The 19,097-nt window shown below is 41.0% G+C and overlaps 1 protein-coding gene across 3 annotated transcripts in view; it reads left to right on the top strand.

Annotated features, from left to right (window-relative positions):
* The first annotated feature begins 5,091 nt into the window (after positions 1-5,091).
* Positions 5,092-19,097, top strand: part of TBCA (tubulin folding cofactor A) — a 36,483-nt gene continuing 22,477 nt past the window's right edge. Inside the window, exon 1 of one of the 3 annotated variants that reach the window (XM_083819263.1) lies at positions 5,092-5,275. In XM_083819263.1, coding sequence (XP_083675389.1) covers positions 5,112-5,275 — 164 coding nt within the window. In that variant the 5' untranslated portion in view covers positions 5,092-5,111. The remainder of the gene's footprint in view (positions 5,276-19,097) is intronic. The other 2 variants (XR_014577206.1, XM_083819262.1) reach the window with 2 other exon arrangements.

The raw sequence follows: 19,097 nt of genomic DNA, 5'->3' as shown, positions 1-19,097 counted from the left end.
GGTATATTGCTAGATTTTTTTATGACAATGTAGTGTGATTTCATACCTGTTGCTTTACAGTGTCAAAGTATATCATGACAGTGTGTTTATCTCTGTCAACAAGAATTGCTGCCCTATTAAAAGCATATATATTTAATGTCCCTTAGACCTTCTAAATACTTCTTGCTCAGATACCAGGGTCTGCAAAAACTATTTTCCTATTTAACTGACTCACGAGAGACTTTCTGAATATTATGTGTCACCATAAGGGATATTACCATCATTTGCCTTCTTGGTGCCAGTTACTTTAAAGTTCTTTACTATTGTGTGCTACCAACATGTTCCTGTCTGCTAAGCACTGGCAAAGATTGTATCTTCAATGGAGAATATTATCCCTAGGGTTCATTATCTGTTAAGAATTGTGGTTCTCAGATGTGGCCAAAAAAGGAGGAATCCCTTTTGCTGGTATTTAAACTTTGCACTGAAGCATGTGATCAGTCAAACCCACACAGATGTCAGTTGATTTCCACAGGTTTCAGAATGTTTTGCTTTGTATCTTACCACAGAAAGGATTCAAATAAAAATAAAGATAATGGTGGACATTATCACTCAGGAATGGAGCAGATTTTGAAAAGCAATTTCAAGACGTCTGTATAAAAAGGTCCTCAAAAATCCTGAAGCTTTTTAATGACTATGAGAAGAAGATAAATATATATATACATATATATATTGATAGATAAAATTTACACCCTCCTTTTTTGTTATTTGTTTTTTTTTTTGTTTGTTTGTTTTCAAAGAGATTGATCATATGTATGTAGCTTTATTCTGTGAGTTCTTTAAACTTCAGATTTGAATTTGATTTTTCACTGGAGATTTTATTACATTCAGTTATTGTCAAATCAGTAGTTCATTTTGTTTCATTTCAGTGATAACCACTTACACAAGAGTTTTACTCTAAAATATTCCTCAGCTAGAGACTCTCAGTTAAAATAGAAAAACTGTCCCATAGGCAGTATAAAAAGGAAGTAACAAAAATAGTGTTAGTGACAGGTTCAAAACCAAAGCCCCTCTCTGTATTGTGAAATAAACACTTGTGAAGATTCTTGGTGTGTTTTACAGTCTTAATGGCTGTTAGGTCTCCCTTGATTGACCCCTAATAAAATCTAACCGGGGGTGACAGAAAAATATGTCCATCAACTTTGCTCATGCATTACCACATAAAAATTGACTGGAGTCATTGACTACAGGTAGCAATGAGCAAAACTACACAAGATAAATACTCTGGTTTGTGGATACTCATTCACTCCACTTTTGTCTGCCACCTTGATTTTTGGATTGGGCATTCATGGATAAAAGGTAGGTGATCTGAAAAAATCATGTATGTCTTTTAAAAGACAGTATCATGTTATGTTACTCCCTCCACAGAAATTTATGTTACATGGTGTTAGACCATGGGCTAAGCTTAATGTAACATGATGCATTAAAAACTGCACATCGTGATTGTAATGTCTGCCAGAACAATGACTTGTTATATCACATATCTCTTCATTTGTAAGCAGGGAACCCATGGAAATCATTTGCAAAGGGATATATTCTCCTTTTGATGCATGCACATAAATCCCCCTTTCCCTCACTACTTCCAGCTCTTCACCTAATGGTTGGTCTGAAAAAAAAAAAAAAAAAAAAAAAGGAAGAAGAAGAAGCCCTGAGTTAGCTCAAAAGGTTTGAATTGTAGCTTAGCATTTATTATAGGCTCAGTTAAACTCTCCTTAAAACCATATGAGGGATGTTTTGTAACCTATGCTCTTAGTGTAAAATTTGAGGAATCACCATTGCTGCCTTCTCTACACAGGATAAATTGTACTGTCTACATCATTTTCCTCTAGATGAGTAGATTCCCTTCTGGTTTTATGCCACCATATCCCAATGGACGACTTCCTTTTCACACAAGTATAGATGAAAATAGAATCTGCCCTTGCATTTGGTGAAGTTACAAAGGCAGAAACAAGAACGGACTTTGTCCCCAGTACTTTTCAACTTCTGCCCAGTGAGTTATTTCTCCTTTACCTAATTTTCTTGTGTAATCAGACCTCTCCTGTAACAAAACACTTACTTCCCTCCTGATTCACAGTGTTCGGTGGGTATGCTGCAGATGCACCGATTTTTATCTTTGTCCCATGGCTACATGGCTATGGTTAGACTATTAAACCTATAGCCCTTGCCTACATTTTTGGCACTGAACAGCTATCTAGGCATTCTAGGTGTGTGGGGTTCATCATTCTCACCAGCGATGATCACCTGATAAAAAATTGGGTAGAGAGATCTACACTACAAGTACTATACTAATATTACACTGTATGCTCCAACCAGAGAAATTCATTCTTGTGCACTTCAAAATCTTTAGCTTTGTGCTGGCCAGCTGTACAGAGGTTAATTTTATCTACTGACTAATTCATTCTCCTCAAAAAAAATGAGGAGACACTACCAAGCTTTATTGAAAATCTAATCTTATTTATCCATTACCCATTAGGGAGGTAGAAGGAAATTCTCCTTCCCTACACAGAGAAATAAAAAACTTGAATACTAAATAACTTCCACATTTTGTTTTATCATAAACAAAAAAGAAATTATATTCACACTGCACAGATGGTTTTGATAGATAAACGAAATAGTATAAAAGCTGAGTGAACATCTACTTATTGAAGTAATGGTCTCAATCCTCAGCTGAGGTGAACATATATTTGGCCCAGCTATGGACAGTTTTTTTAGGCTGTCTAAACCAACTAGTAATGAACAATAAGATGGAAACTGTCACTGTGACAGATTAGTGGATTTTAGAGGTGACTGCACCTCCTCCTGCAAGGTACACTCTGGCCTAAGCAACATAGGTGGAAGTAGTGTAAGGCCTTAAATTTGAACAATATCAGCTGGTGAATATACTGGTTTTGTAGTTCCAATGAAGCAGCGGTACAATACAAAATAGCTCCACTGCAACAGTAGAACCAGCCCTGGTATTTTTAGTAACCCCACTACACAATCCAATGAAACTTCATTAATTTGCATGACTTGCAAATTGATATGAAAAATGTTCAACCAAAAAAAAAAAAAAGGCTGTATGCTTCCAAAGAGTGGTAGGATTGACAGTTTCTTTGCCACTTGAAAGGTACAGCAAGGCTCATAGTATTCATAGTGGAGACTAATTAATTTGGAAATGTATCTGCAACTGACTAGGCTAGAAATTATTTCAAAGGAGTTCTGGAAAAAATAAAAATAAAAACCATTTTGATTAAAAAGATGTGTCTGCCTGGGAGAGCATTATACATGCTTTCCTGGATATCCAGATCTGATCCTTTGAAATAAAATCATTTTTAATTGTTAGGTTATAATTTCCAGGTACTAACACCAACATTTCCTAACCATAAAGTAGATCAACCTATTTTAGCATCTACCATTAGCACTCTTTTCATGTTACCATCCTACATGCTTAAATATGAACTCATACTTGGTATATTAACATTAGTTTGGTTATCTGAATTAAATTTAGGAAAACAAATGTATTTTACAGTTTAGTAGCTGAGTCTTAACATTCTTTGTGAGGTGAGTCAATGTTTCAAGGTTAAATATGAAACGCAGCACTTGAAATAAAAGAGTTACTATTTTTAATAGCTTTTTTTTTTTTTCTCCCAACAGCTAATTGTTGTTCTTGGTTCTGTAACAACTATGTCAAATGTAGATGTGACATAGGAGAGAAGATTTCAGAAGAATAAATTCATGTGTAGGCCCAATGTGGCAATGTAGCAAACATGTACCGGTTTGTATTTCCAGAGGGGACAGCCTCACTGCCTTGGAGGTGCTGAGAGAACAGCTTCAGCCCAAGAATGACTTGCTGTAACTTTCTGAGGCTGGATCGACAAGACACAGGTTTCCATTGAAGGAAGAAAGTATCCATGTGCTGTTTTTGACCTGCCAGAACACTGCTCTCCTTCCTCCTCTGGCTGCACAAGTGGCATCAGGTTTGTGTATCAAAGAAAGAACACCTCCGTAAGCCTCTGTCCAGACCACAGATATTCATGAGGTTTATTCAGGCTGCTGATTTGAAGACCTATTTCTCCCCACAGAGGCAATGAAAAAATACACGTTCCTCCAGAGAGCTGTTCGGGGCATTTAAGAGAGGTGGCTGCCATCTTCCATTGATCCTAGGAGGCGGACAGGCTGCTAATTTAAGGACCATCTGAGGCAGATGGTATGGCCACGATCCTCAGAGCATAGCTTTAGCCCCACCTAACACTGTGGCTGAATTCAAACATGCAAGCATTGACTTGGCTCAGCCAAGGCTGTGGTGGATTTGGCCTTTTGGGAGGTTTGCTGGGATCTGTAGCACAGCTGTAGTTATTTATTATAGTTGCCTTATTTATTTGTTGAAATTATTTTTTTCCTATTAATTTAAATGCTCATACAGTGGAAGTTCTTGCAAACACTGACATGCAGGATTTTATTTTTATTTTTATTTTATTTTATTTTATTGATTTCATTTCATTTCATTTCATTTCCCAGAATTCACTCCCTTTAGTTAGCATCAACTAACTAGCACGAAGGAAGAAATGCCTTCCTTGAACCACCATTCACGCACAACGCTAGGACTGAAGCTACCAGTACTAATGTTGCCTTTTCAGCTGTTTTAACAGCAGGAAAACTCCTTTTGGTGCTTGTTACATGCCACATGCCAACTTATATTAGAGTTGGAGCAGAACCTGGCCTGGACTCCATCTTTTTGTGAGTGTACTCATGAAAAAAAATAATATATAGGTGATTTGTGCTGGGCATAGTATCAGAAGACACGGAGGACAAATCATTGAGGTAATTATTATTTTTAAAAGGTGCCGTTCCGTTATAACGGCCGCGTGTTTTGCGCCGCCCGCTAACGCCCCTCAGGCGCCGGGCTCGGAGGCCGCAGCCCCACGAAGCCCACCGCGCCCGCGCGGCGCCCGCCATTGCCGGTCGCTATGGGAACGGCGCCATCCCGCCGGACGCCTCCACGGGCAGGGGGGCGGGGGGGGCTGCAAGGCTTGAGCGCAGAGCCCCGCCCCCCTCTCCCGGTGGTGCCGCCCAGGCCGGCGCCGCGCGCTGTGCGCATGCGCACGGCGGTGTTGCGCAGTGAGGGCGACGCGCCGTCCCCGCCGTCCCCGCCGCCACCGCAGCCGCCGCCTCAGCGCCGTTGGGCCCCGGCCCGCGCCGCTACCGCCATGGCCGACCCCCGCCTCAGGCAGATCAAGATCAAAGCCGGCGTCGTCAAGCGGTGAGTGCGGGGCAGGGCGCCGCCATCCCCGCCCCCCGGCTCCGCCACGCGCCTCAGCCGTTGGGAGCCGTTGGGAGCCGTTGGGAGCCGTTGGGAGCCGTTGGGAGCCGTTGGGAGCCGTTGGGAGCCGTTGGGAGCCGTTGGGAGCCGTTGGGAGCCGTTGGGAGCCGTTGGGAGCCGTTGGGAGCCGTTGGGAGCCGTTGGGAGCCGTTGGGAGCCGTTGAGGGAGGCCCAGGGCGGTGCCGGGCGACCGTGGCTGGGGTCCTGCCGCCGCTGGCGGTGCTCCTCCCGCCCCGCCGTGCCCGGGAGGAGGAGGCCTGTTCCTCTCCCTGCCGCAGCCGGGGGGTTGTGGTGTGGGGGGGTCGTTCCGGGGCCTGAACGATCCCGGGAGCCCCCGGGGGTCGGGCTGCCCTGCTGGGGCTCACTTGCTGCGAGTCTTAGCTGCGTTACCGAAACAACTGTGGGGTGGGGTGCTCGCGGTTCTGTAGGTCACGCTGCCCAGTTTGTTGTAGGCGTGACACCCGAGCCTCGGGTTTGTCTAGTTCTAACACACCATTTTTAAGAAAAAGGCAGGTTATCCACGTGAATTGCTCGTGTTATGACCATAAGTACAAGGCTTTGATGTTAAATGTTTGGATGCAGTGGGATTTATTAAGGCTAGAACCTACGAAGACTGCACTGACTCAAGCATAGAAATTAGTATGTGTGCAGGATCAGGATGTTAAATAGTCCAGTTTCATGCCATCAACTTTCTCTTATAACTTATTAATTTACATCAGTAAAAGCCTAAAAGCAAAATGGGCACAACTCCTCATATCTGATGAGGTTTGAAAGATTGGACTTCAGACTAGAAAAGTAAAATGGATAAAGGTTTATCATGTTCATTCTAGATAACAATTTGGGTTTCTAGGCTCAAACTGGGGAGCAGTTCTAAAGTGCTGCCACAAGCGAGAAGTTGATTCTGTAATTCTAGTATCCTGTTTTTTCTCATTGTGCATAGCATGCAAATCATGAGCATGTGTTGTTTTTAAGCCAGGTAACTTTAGTGTGGTCTGATTGAGTGGCTTAGTGACTGCCTCTTGCTCTGGGTCCCTTTCAAGACCTATGTTATGGTGACTGGCTCTTGCTCTGGGTCCCTTTCAAGACTTACGTTACGGTTACTGGCTTTGCTGGACAGCAACGTTACAAATGGCATCTTTACATTTGGAAGTTTGTGGTGTTTTGTGTCAGTGCTCATAGGCAAAGTATTCTGAAGTGTGGCAAAACTAGAGTTAGTTTTTGGTGTGTTTTTTTTTGGGGGGATGTGTGTATTCTTTCTTCTAGTCAAAAGAATCTGTTGGTGTCTAGGTACTTCTGAGAAAAATATATCTAATACAGTACACTTTTACTTTAGTAGTTCATGGAAGTTTCTGTACTGGTTTGTTGCTGCTGTTTCATAGTTTTGTAACAGTATCTAACAGTGTAGTAGTATCTAATAGCACTTCAGATGACCATTACTTCATACATCATCACAGAAGCTACCTGAAAGGCTTTCAGTTCATAGACTGGAAAACAGGGAAAGTCTAAGCCAGACAATGACCTGTGTGGAAACCCCAGTCAGTCAGAGCTGTTGCAGGCCTGTATGTTCACATGTTGAATGCTGTGCTGTGTGGTACGTCCTCTTGGGCCTGTAAACAGTTTAATGATCCCAGCATGGTTGTTCAGTGCAAGGAGCGGGCTCGACATCTGTATGCTACTGTCCTCAGTGCTTCTCGCTCTGAGATGAGCTTGAATGTTCTTTGTTTGAATTTATCTGCTTCTGCAATTTCAGTGAGTCTGAGGGAGCTGAGAACAAGAGATTAGAACTTGGTACGTTTCTTCACAATTGCATGTGAAGAACTTCTTTTTGTTTGTGGGGCTCTTCTGTTTATTCATGTCATGCTTGGAAGTCCAGGAATGCTTATTTTGATACTGAGACAACTGTGTGGCATCCAAGTTCTCAAGTAGGCTGCTGAAGTTCCCACTCAGTATTAGTCCAGTTACAATGATACTAACACAGTTCAAATAATACACGGTTAAAATTATATATACCCAAAGCTTCTGATGTTTCTACTTTCCTTCTAATAGCACCTTTTCCCTGATGTTATACTCTCCCTTTTATTGGTTTTCTGGGTCCTAAGGCTGTTGGCTCAATATGGTAGTGGGTAGTGCACAAATTTGAGCAAGTCATGAACATCCCAGATCCTTTGCTGGGAGGAAAATGATGTTGATGGTTTCTTACTTTTCTGAGTCTGACATGTTAGTTTTTCTTCATTGTTTCGTGCTCCACCTTTTATCTGATTTTACTGCATATAGTGTGTTCTACATACATTGGATAATTGTTCTTTGTTATCTTGAAACTGGTTTTACCCATCTCTCAGGGTTGCATTCCTTTGATCACTACTTGACTGTAGGTAAGTTGTTCATAGCAGTGGGACATTTCAGCATCTTCTTGTGACTGTGTTTTCAAAGGCTCTGCTATCATCCCATGTTCCTGCTCTTACCAGATTTGATCTTTTATGCTGCTTTTGTAATTCAAAGTCAGAGACAACTCATTCTTATAATTCTAATATAATAATATAATAATTCTAAATAATTTCTTTAAAAATTCAATACAATAACATCAGCTTACATGTTTGTACAAAGTGAGCAAAAGCACAAACAAAGTAAGTATCACCCAGTCATAGCAGTTACAGTTAAACTGGTAAAAGAAAACTCTAGGCTGCCCAAAACAAGTCCAAACAAAGCATGACTTCTCCTGAGAGCTATTTTGTTAGCCAAGTCAAGTCCTGTGGCCTCTTAAGAGCAATGGTAACACAATATTTAATAAGTTACAGCATAGTTCAGGGGCTCTGGATAGGTGAGCTGAGGTGAAACCGAGGTGAAACAATTGCCAGTTGTGGTAGGAGAAGACTTAGTGTTGGACTGCAATTAAAGAATCTAAATCTGAACTGCTGTGTTACAGCCTCCTCCTCAGGGAGCCACACATCTGAATATTTCAGGGAGCTGATAGACTGAAAAATAAGTTAGACTTAAAAAAAAAAATAAAAAAGTTATTTTGAAAGATGAGGCCTAATTGGACCGGCTTGCCACAGAACTGTGTACATGTCAGGGCTAGTACAAAGGAAGTGACAATACAAGTGCAGTTGACGGGGTTCAGATTTGCTTTTGGAGAAAGGCTGTGTAAATAAGCAAGTAAGCATAGCTTGTGTTTTTTTGTGTGGTAACAATACACAGAACTACTGTTACTCTGCTGTAGCTGGCCTGTAAGTAAAGGTAACTTCTTTTTTTAAAGGAGAAAAGGAATGCTATCTTACAGTCCCTGTGGGGGAGGTGGTATGTCTTGGTAATGGTTGTGAAAGAATGGACACGCTTAAAGTTAACTTTGTTGTTTCTTTCCCTGTAACCCCACAACTCTCTTAAAATCTTTTTTTTTTTTTTAAATGCTTAACAGAGTGATAATGTTTTATATTTTGTTAATGTAATGCATCATTAGAAATTGTACACTTTTCACATGGACGTAGTTACAGCACAAGCACGTGGGATGTAAGGGGTGTTGCCTAGGTATTGATGACAGTAGCAGCAGCTCCCATGTCTGTCAGTTGCCCACAGATGCAAGAAGAGTCATGGCTCTGTCTCACTCCACCCCTCCTTCTAAAACTAGAAGCATTGTTCAGTACTCTGTATTATAGCTGGTGTGCATGTGACTTGAGTCAACTTAAGAAAGTTAACATCTTCCATAGAAAATAATAGAGCAATTATATAGGTATTTACTCATAATGTTTGAGAGGATTCATACAGAAGCTTAACATGCCAAAATTGACTGACTTAAGGCTTAAATTAATTTTCCTTATTTTTTTCTGAGAAGAACCTAGTCTGTAAAGCTGATTTTTTGAAGCAGTCAATGCTCAGACTATGAGAATAAAAAAAAAAATATATACAGGACAGGAACTGCCAGGGTGTTCTGAACTTTCTTGACATTTCTTTTGTCTTTTTTAATCACCTGCTGTAGCCCACTCTAATCTTTTAGCAGTTTCTTAACTCACCACTTTTTTTGAGCTAAGAACAAAACAGCTGCTTAATGTGGGATTTTAATGTGGGATTTTTTTAGCTGTATATCATAGATTCTTCATGTACCCCTCTTGAGACTGTCTATTATAGTTGTGGATAATTTACTCTGTGTTTCATATTTGTTGTGTATTGATGAAAGGAACTTGAATATTCGAGGAATGGGGAGAACTTTTTGCATTTTCTGATAAAATTGATAGCTAGGCTCTTGGTGATTGTATACCTACATTAACCAGAATTCAGATAAGTAGATTTGATGAGCATGAATAATAATACTTTTTCTATTTGTGTTTTATGTCCAAGAAAGCACTACTTCTGTTTAGTGACTTCAAAATCATCTTACTCTCAGAAAACGTGCCAGACAGTAAGTAAATTGATTTAAAAAAAATTAAATATCTTATACTCAATTCAGGTTGGCAATGGTTTTAAAAACTACTGTGAACAAAGTAAGTTGGGGCATGTGAAAATAGCACTGACATTTGCCCATAGTTTCTGTCTGATTAAATGGAAGTGACACCAGTAGATTAGAATGAGACTAAGACAATTCACATTGCAATTGTGTTAGTTTAACTTTAACAATCTTTTAACACTCTTGTTTAAATGTGGCTGACATACCATAATTACGAATCTACAAGCCTTGATTATAGAATTTTACATCATGAACCTATGGGGAAAGTGTATTGATTTTTGTGAAGCAGCCCTTTTTAAAACCACCTTTCTAAAACTATGGAATCTTCCCAAGATTTTTTTTTTTTGCCTATACCACTGGCAAGGATTCTACTTTTTCTCTTTGTAAAATATTATCGTTGTAAATTACGTTACCAAGTAGATTACGCTGTCATCTTTTTTTCTAAGTACAGAAAGTTCTAAAAGTTATTCAAAACAGTTGGTTTCTTTTAAATATAATTGTAAACATTTTAAAGTTGAATTATTGTATGGCTGTGTTCATGATACATTTTGTACAAGTGACATGAAATATTGCAGAGAATTCATTTTTTTTCTGTATGGCGACGGTAATTCAAGCACAAAACTAGTTAATTTTCTTGATTACTCAAGAAATTTGCTATTTCTGGTGAAAATCACAAATGGTCTTAGTCCTCTGACCACCACACAAACTGTTGATTTTTTTTTACTCGTTTCCCATTAGCCACGGGCACCAGTTGTTATTCTTATCATTAATATATTGAGAAGAAACTCAAGTCTCCTTTCTTTATTCTCATTATAGTTAGAAGATTGTATGTAACAACTGCACATTAGCTCAACTAATGGAAAAGGCTGGGATATCCTGAGTTATATGGGTTTTTGGGGAATGATCTGCAGAGCTGCTCAGCTATACTGAGTCAGCATGATAAAGCTATTTCATGTGTTTACACTGCACATCCAAGAGCACAGGGATTCAGGAGGGTGAATATATTGCATGCGCTATTGGATACAAGCTGGCTCTGTATCCAAATTAAATAACCTTTCTCATAGTGCAGGAGCATCGTGCAGCTGCTGTCTAGGGCTGTGGCCAGTTCAATCCTGGAGTCATAACAGCACACCCTGTAAACAGGCTCAGAGCTATACGAATTTCTTGTTGGTCCAGACCTACTTAGATATGTCTTGAGTACCTCTTGTACTGCTCTTGGCATCAGGATCCCCTACAAAAAGTCTTGAGTTGGCCCTGCAATTGAAGGACACTACAGTCTTTTAGATTTATTAACTTAGTCTCTGTCCCACAGAAAGCCTTCTCTGTATGAACTAACTGTGAAAATGCTGCAACTGCGTTTACACAGTGTTGCAACTGCATTTACACAGTGCTGTCTAACATCTGTGATGTGCACGGTTGGCAATCCAGGTGATTAAGGGTAATTGCAAGTTGACTCCATTCTCCAGAAGCAAAGCTACTTGTTTGAAAGGGATCCTATTTTTCTGTGTTTTTAAATGCATGCTTTCTTTTAAACTTCAGGGCTACCAAACAGTATGAACACAGATTTTTTCTTTTTCTTTTGAAGCTGTGAGAAGAGCACAGCTTTTTTTGTGAAATTTGTGTAGATTTTTAAAAATATATTTTGATTTAATTTGTTTTACCTTTTGAGTAGATAGATATAAACGCTGGTCCCCTTTTGGGGAAATTTAAATTAGTAGTGTTCAGACCTTTAAAAGTTTCCCTCCTTCACATTCCATCCTCCATGCAATTACCTCTTTTGAAAAAAAAAAAAAAATATAAAAGCCTCCAGTGAAATAAATCTCATATTTTTTCCTCAGGGGGCAGAAGATAATTATTAACACAAAAATAATCTCATGCATGTCCATGTTGACCATAGTAATAAGTTGATGTCATCTTAATTGGCAGAACTATGTGACGCACCAGGTGTATCACCATAGGTGTCAGTAGTAACACTATGTTAAGGAGGAAATTATATAATCTTGAATTTGGGTACCTATGCACAGGTGTGTCTTTCCAAACTTAAAAACTTTTAGCAGTCTTTAAAATTTAGGGAAATGGTGTAGTAATAGTTGCTTAGCAACCCTTGTTTGATGACATTATGCATACTTTTAGTACTGTTGTCTTGTGTATGATTGTGCATTTTCTTCATGGGATTCTAACCCATGGCATGGAGCCACATATTCAACTAAGTGAATAAAACAGTTACAAATGATAGTTTTGTGTGCTGCATTAGAATGTGGATGTATGGAAAAACGATTATATTAAATTTATGGTAGTGTTTTGTATACAGAAGATGAGTTACAGCTGTCTTAACAACTGTTATCCATCCTGGCTAGACTTTGAGTTAAATATTAGGAAGTTCTGTGCATTGTACATGTGGAAATCTTCTTTACGATCACGGGACCTATTATGTTTTTGTTTTCCTTAAACTGTACTCAGCCTCTTTCCCAATACATCGTGAACTGTCTACAGACATAGTTTGACTTTAATTCTGTTTAAGTTTGATCATCGCTGTAACACTTCCACTTTGCTGTTCTACTTCTATTGCGGGGGAGGGAGGCAGTTGACCCCACAGAAGCCTTGTTCTTTGTTCTACCATCTCTAGAAGTGAAGTTCTCATGTTCCTTTACATTTACAACTTTCAACCTCTATCCAATTGCCTTCTGTGCTGTTCTCCCAGAATTTTTGCTGCTTCAGAATCTGTTCGGACTTCATTGATAAACTTTTTGCTTCTCTCCAGCTCTTGTCTTCAGCCCATCAGAGAAGCTCTTTCAGTATCTTTTCAGTCCCCTTTCTCTTCTTTGACCCCAACCATCCAAGTTGCTTCTTGCAGTATCATAGCCAACAAATCTGCTTTTTGAATAGTGTACAAGTTAAGCTTTCATGTTGGCTGTTGGATTCTCCCATTCCTCACTCCATCTGCCCCACTCCATGCTCGCACTGGCTGCTGGTGTTCAGTAATACTCTATCCAAGCAGAGTTTGTTAGTAGAGGAAAAGGGGAACTTCAGCTATTGCTATGATGAGAATTTTTGGGGAAAAAATAAAACTTCATGAACGTATTGCAAGAGCAGGAAAATAAGTGTTGAGAGGCAGGGCCAAAATGTGAAGCCCCGGAGATTCAGAGAGATCTAAAATTTAAATTAAAAATGGTACATTGCATCTTATTATTAAAAATATGCTATAAAATGTTAAAACCAAGTCATTTTTAAATTGAAATAATTTTCTAACTTCAGAAATACCCTGTAACTGATTTTCACAATCTTCTCAGTAGTAATCTGTGACAAGTGCCAAGCCTGCAAAGTTAACCTGAAAATGTCCTGGTAGCTTAGTTTTGTGAGCTATATAGATACAGGAGGAGTTAAAAATGATATGTATATACTTGTATGTTGTTATACCTCAATTTGACTCAAGAAGTTTTTTTTTTCTGATTATTTTGTTGCTGTCAAGAAAATGAATGCATAAATAAGAGCTCTGGTCCAAATCAAAAAGCAGTCAGTTACTGATGGCTGAGAAGATACAGCAGTTGGTGATATCTCTGTCAAGTACTGTATTTCTTGCCTCCTTTCTTCCTTGACTTTTCCACCTAGGCCCTGATTTGTAATGTAGATGAGCTTATGCAGCCTCAGTGAAACCGGGAATGTGCATATAACTAAAAAACAAAACAAAAGCAACAAACCATAAAACCAGTTAGGCTATTATTGATTTTTAGGTTTGAAGTAAGTCAGCATAGATTATTTCATTATCTACTCAATAGAATTTTGTCAGCTTTGAGTTTTCTGGATGCTTAGCATATATGTTAATACACTGTGGTTAATGTTAACGTTAGTTTTGAAGAGATCATCATAGAATCATCACAGAATGGTTTGGGTTGGAAGGGACCGTAAAGGTCATATAATTCCAATTCCCCTGCCATGGACAGGGACACCTTCCACCTGAACAGGTTGCTCAAAGCCCCATCCAGCCTGACCTTGAACACCTTGTGGGATGGGGTATCCACAGCTTTTCTGGGCAATCTGTTCCAGTGCCTCAGCACCCTCAGAGTAAAGAATTTCTTCCTTATATCTAATCTAAACCTACCCTCTTTTGGTTTAAAGCCATTACTCCGTGTCCAATCCCTGCACTCCCTGACAAAGAGTCCCTCCCCAGCTTTCCTGCAGGCCCCCTTTAGGTACTGGAAGGCTGCTCTAAGGTCTCCCCGGGGCCTTCTCTTCCCCAGGCTGAACAGCCCCAACTCCTTCAGCCTGTCCTTATATGAGAGGTGCTCCAGCCCCTTGAACATCCTCGTGGCCCTGCTCTGGACATGTTCTAATACTTCCATGTCCTTGTTGTGCTGGAGGCCCCAGAGCTGAACGCAGCACTCCAGATGGAGTCTCACAAGAGCAGAGCAGAGGGGCAGAATCATCTCCCTCCACCTGCTGGCCACTCTGCTTTTGATGTAGCCCAGGATACGGTTGGCTTTCAGGGCTGCAGGCACACATGGCCAGCTCCTGTGGAGCTTCTCATCCACCAGGTCTTTCTCCTCAGGGCAGCTCTCAATCCATTCTTCGCCCAGCCTGCACCGGTGCTTGGTTAGGATTGCCTCAGCCCAGATGCAGGACCTTGCACTTGGCCTTGTTGAACCTCATGAGGTTCACACAGGCCGACCTCTCAAGCCTGCCCAGGTCCCTCTGTAAGGCATCCCTTCTTTCCAACGTGTCCACTGCACCACACAGCTTGGTGTCATCGGCAAACTTGCTGAGGGTGCACTCGATCCCACTGTCCTTGTCACCAACTATGTTAAACATCTCTGGTCCCTGTACTGACCTCTGAGGAACACCATTTGTCACTGATCTTTACATGGACGTAGAGCCATTGACCTCAACTCCTGAGTGGTACAATCCAGCCAATTCCTTACCCTGCATGCCCTTTCAACAGTGAAACTATTCAATAGCAAACCTGAGAAATTCTGACCCCACTCTAATCTTCTGAGCTGCACCGAGCTCACTCAGTTCAGCCACGGAAGTGCTTCTTGGGTGGATTTTTCTAATACTGGAGAGTGGTCTGTGTCTGGTGGCTTAAGCACATAAGTACCATTCTAGCTTGTGCACAAACTGATTTGTTGGAGTGGGGAAGGCATACCAAGAGTAGTAGTGTGTGCTCACGCTGTTCTTACACTGCTTTACAATTTTTACTTTGAGCATCTACTATTACTTTGTGCGTATTACTGTGGCTCAGAAAGATGGTTTTTTTTGGTCTTTCTAGTACAGATGTTTCTCCTGTTACATGTAAGTTTTTAGAAAATATAAAGAAATTAAGAAAAAGATTTTTAAAAAGCCTTCTGCCATCCTGTCTATTGTGCATACTTTTTTCATCTGTTAACCTTAAGATAAACTGTGTTCTCTTCCTGTGATCCACTGGTCAGAGTGGTAGCTCTGCTTGCTACTCCAGGAGATGACACTGGGACTGATGTATAAAGAACAGGGTAGGAACTTAAGTACCTTTGGGAAATGAGAAAGGAGAGGAATCTGTGGCTCTTTCAGTAGCAGCCAGAAGTTAGAACAGTCTAAACCACTTGCCAATCTGCATCCTAAATAGACTAGGATGTAGTCTCTTGAGAAATCGGTGTCATCCTAAATCTGAAGGTCTCATTCTGGCCCCTGCCCCATCCACTTCTCTTGTCTCTCTGACATCAGTTTCAAACCTTTTGCTGAGCTTGTTCAGTTTGCTTAATGCAAAAGAAAAAAATGTCAGCTTTTTTTCTTACTTTGTTAATTTGCTGGTTTGGTGAACTGAATTTGGCTCATGGAGAGATTATTTGAGCATTAGTGCTGGCAGAGATGTATGCTAGGGCAGGGAGCAGACTGTGATGGTTTTACCCAGCTGGGCAGCTGAACTCCACCACAGCTGCTCTCTCACACCCCATCCCCAAAGGGAAAGGGTGAGAAAATACAATGGAAAGGGCTCAAGGTTTTAAATCACTCAACAATTACTGTCATGGGCAAAACAGACTCAACATAGGGAAATTAATGTAAATTATTGCATATCACTAGCAGACTAGAACAGTGAGAAACTAAACGCAAAGTAAACCCCCTGCCCAACCCCCCCCCCCCCCCCCCCCCCAACCCTCTTCTACCTCCTCCCACTGAGCAGTGCAGGGAACAGGGAATGGGGGCTGCAGTCAGTCCCTGATGCTTCGCCTCTACTGCTTCACAGTCCCTCTCTGCCCCTGCTCCACGTGGGGTCCCTCCCACGGGATGCCGTCCTTCCCTAACAGAGCCTGCGGGGGCTGCCCACAGGCAGCAGCTCTTCAAGAACTGCTCCCACACGGCTCCGTACCACGGGGTCCATCCCCCAGGAGCAAACTGCTCCAGCACGGGTCCCCCACGGGCGGCAGCTCCCCCCAGACCCCCTGCTCCTGCGTGGGCTCCTCTCCACGGGCTGCAGCTCCGGCCCGGGGCCTGCTCCTGCGGGGGCTCTCCATGGGCCGCAGCCTCCTCCAGGCCACATCCACCTGCTCCACCGGGGGCTCCTCCACGGGCTGCAGCGTGGAGATCTGCTCCGTGTGGGACCCGTGGGCTGCAGGGGGACAGCCTGCTCCACCAGGGGCCTCTCCACAGGCCGCAGGGGAACTGCTGCTGCCTGCCTGGGGCACCTCCTGCTGCACTCACCTGGGGGACTGCAGGGCTGCTTCGCTCACACTTTCTCACTCCTCTCTCCCAGCTGCTGTTGCACAGCAGTTTTTTTCCCTCCTTTCTTCAGTCTACTTTCCCAGGTGCTCAACTGGTGTCTCTCCCTGGCTCGGCTCTGGCCAGCAGCGGGTCCCTTTTGGAGCCGTCTGGAGCTGGCTCTGATCTGACATGGGGCAGCTGCTGGGCTCTGCTCACAGAGGCCACCCTGCTACCAAACCCTTGCCATGTAAACCCAATACACAGACCTCTCTTTAGCAGCAGCTTTTTGAAAGTCTTGAACCACCTTGTGTTACTTTGCTCTTCAGCTTAAGGAGTGGGTTGAAAGTGCGTAGAGGAAAATAGGTGAGGAAATAAATCATAATGGTATGGATAAGATAGATAATTTTTTGTTTCCTTCTGTTTCAGGATTCTCTCATGCTCTTTCAGCTCTTATGGTTTTAGGCTGTAGCTTTGAAGTAATAAAACTGTGTGGGTTTCTTTTATTTTCTTTTAAATGCAGAACAAACAAATTGTGGAATTGATTGTTAAGTCATGTGAAAATCAAATGTGTAAAGGATTTTAAAAGGGCAGCAGCCATGGCCAGGAGCTGACCTAGTGTGTAGTAAACATTGATGGTTTAGTTTTGTTCTTCATTGTTAAGAAGTCCTTAACTTGATTTTTGGAGGTAGGTATACCATAGGAAATGTCACTTTAATCTTGATTTGCTTCTTTATATGCTTTCCCTAATAGTTAACTACTGGTTGCCACTGGAGACAAGGTCCAGAATAATTGGATCTTATGTTTCTTCTTTTTCATTTTTGAAAGACTGGGAGAAGCTAATAAAACACTATTATTTTGTTTGGGTTATCTCTTCTCTATTTCTGGGGGCATGGACTTCTGCTTCAGGGTCCACGAAAGACAAATAAGGGAAGCAGGCTTATTTTCAGTAGATTTAAACTGAATATGTGGGAGTCTTCACTGAAAATTTAAGGCAGTTTGTAGCCTGAAAAGAGCTATTATAAATGGAGACTTGAAGTATCAGAATCAGCTAATATTAGATGCAGTTTGACAATATTTACTTTTCTTATTTATTTCAAGAAATGCAAGGAGAGAATTTGAGAATTTTTGGTCAGTAGACTTATTTTAAAAGGGGAAAAACTAAAGGAAAATTCCAGTAAGTAGTTGGTTCCTTGACTATATACCAGGTATTTCTAGTTTAAAGCTCTCACATACTTTCTTATGGCCCATTGAACTGTAAAGCTTGCCAAAACTTGCCAGAAATCAGAATAGGATGTTCAAAATGTTAAATACACACACACAGTTTCCTTCTTGCAGATTTTTTAACATCTGATCCAACTGTAACATGTACTATCCTCTTCACTTAAATCGTGACAGTCTCTTTGGTATGACTTTTAAATAACTTACTCTTTATTGCAACTTTGTTAACCTCTTCAAATCATTAAGATATCTTAAAATGTAAGATCTTATGTTGAAACCTTAGGATGAAGATTGAATTGTGAAGAAGCAGCTTTATGGCCAAAAGGCAGATGTTCCCAAAGCAAAAAAAAAAAAAAAAAAAAAAAATCAAATCAGAGGGAGAAGAGATCCAAGAAATCATTAAAGCAAATTTGCTTTTTTATTGTTGTTATTCATGGCAGATAATGGTAAAGTAGAAATAAAAGGTATTTTGGTTAGATAAGTAATCAGTTTTTTGAACATGGCTGTATCCTTACGAGGGGAAAGTATGCAAGTGTTTTAAAGTGCTTATGTCATTGACAGAATAAGTCTGTCATGGCCTGAGGCTCTTACTTAGAGGTAGCATCAACCTCTTCTATTTATGTGCAGTGGAAGTTCCTTTTGGGAGATGTAGTCCAGGGCTTCAGTGGTTCTCTCACAAACCTTGGCAACCGTTTTTCACTTCAGTTGAAGATGAATGCTCAAGTATTTGTCTTCCCTATTTCTGGCTTCCTACATACACGTACAGCTACTTATATTCAAAATGTTCTGTAAAATTCACTGATAAAGAATTGTGGAATGGTTTGGTTTGCTATGGAGTAAAGATTATTAATTTCTTGAGTCACAGTTAGTACGGTAACAGTAACTTGGGTGCAACTTTGCTCTTCGGGTTTAAGCAGTTTTCACAGGATTAACTACAGTAAACGTGTATCTTCCTAGGTTACAGTTGAGGAACTGTGATGTTCATGGTAATGTTTTGAAGGTTGCAGTGTTGTTCCCTTCGATGAATAAATGGATGACTTATGTTACTTCTCGCCTCTTCTAAGGGGCACTAAACTTTTCCCCCCACTACATGGCAGCTGACAAATACCAATTTTCTGAAAGTTCATTGCCAAACAACTTACCTTCAGTTTTTCTACATGCATCTTTTCCTATGCACAGACTACCATTAGCTGTATGTTATGGGAAGTTAGGTTGGAGATATTTGGCTTTAGTAAGTACATCTACATGTGGAAGAAAAAGTGAATTCCCAGTGATACGAGTGCCAGAAAAAGTCATCCTACTGACATCAGTGACAGAAATGCTTTTCAATATAAATCTGTCTGTTATGAAAATATGAGTACCCTGGAAAAATCGGTAGTGTATCAGGAAAAATGCACTGCATTTACTCTGTGTTTAAACTCATTGTGTTTAAAACAGACT

The sequence above is a fragment of the Anser anser genome (genome assembly GCF_964211835.1).
Source record: "Anser anser genome assembly, chromosome: Z".
In the NCBI taxonomy this organism is placed as follows: Eukaryota; Metazoa; Chordata; class Aves; order Anseriformes; family Anatidae; genus Anser; species Anser anser.
This window is presented reverse-complemented; position numbering and strand designations above follow the sequence as displayed.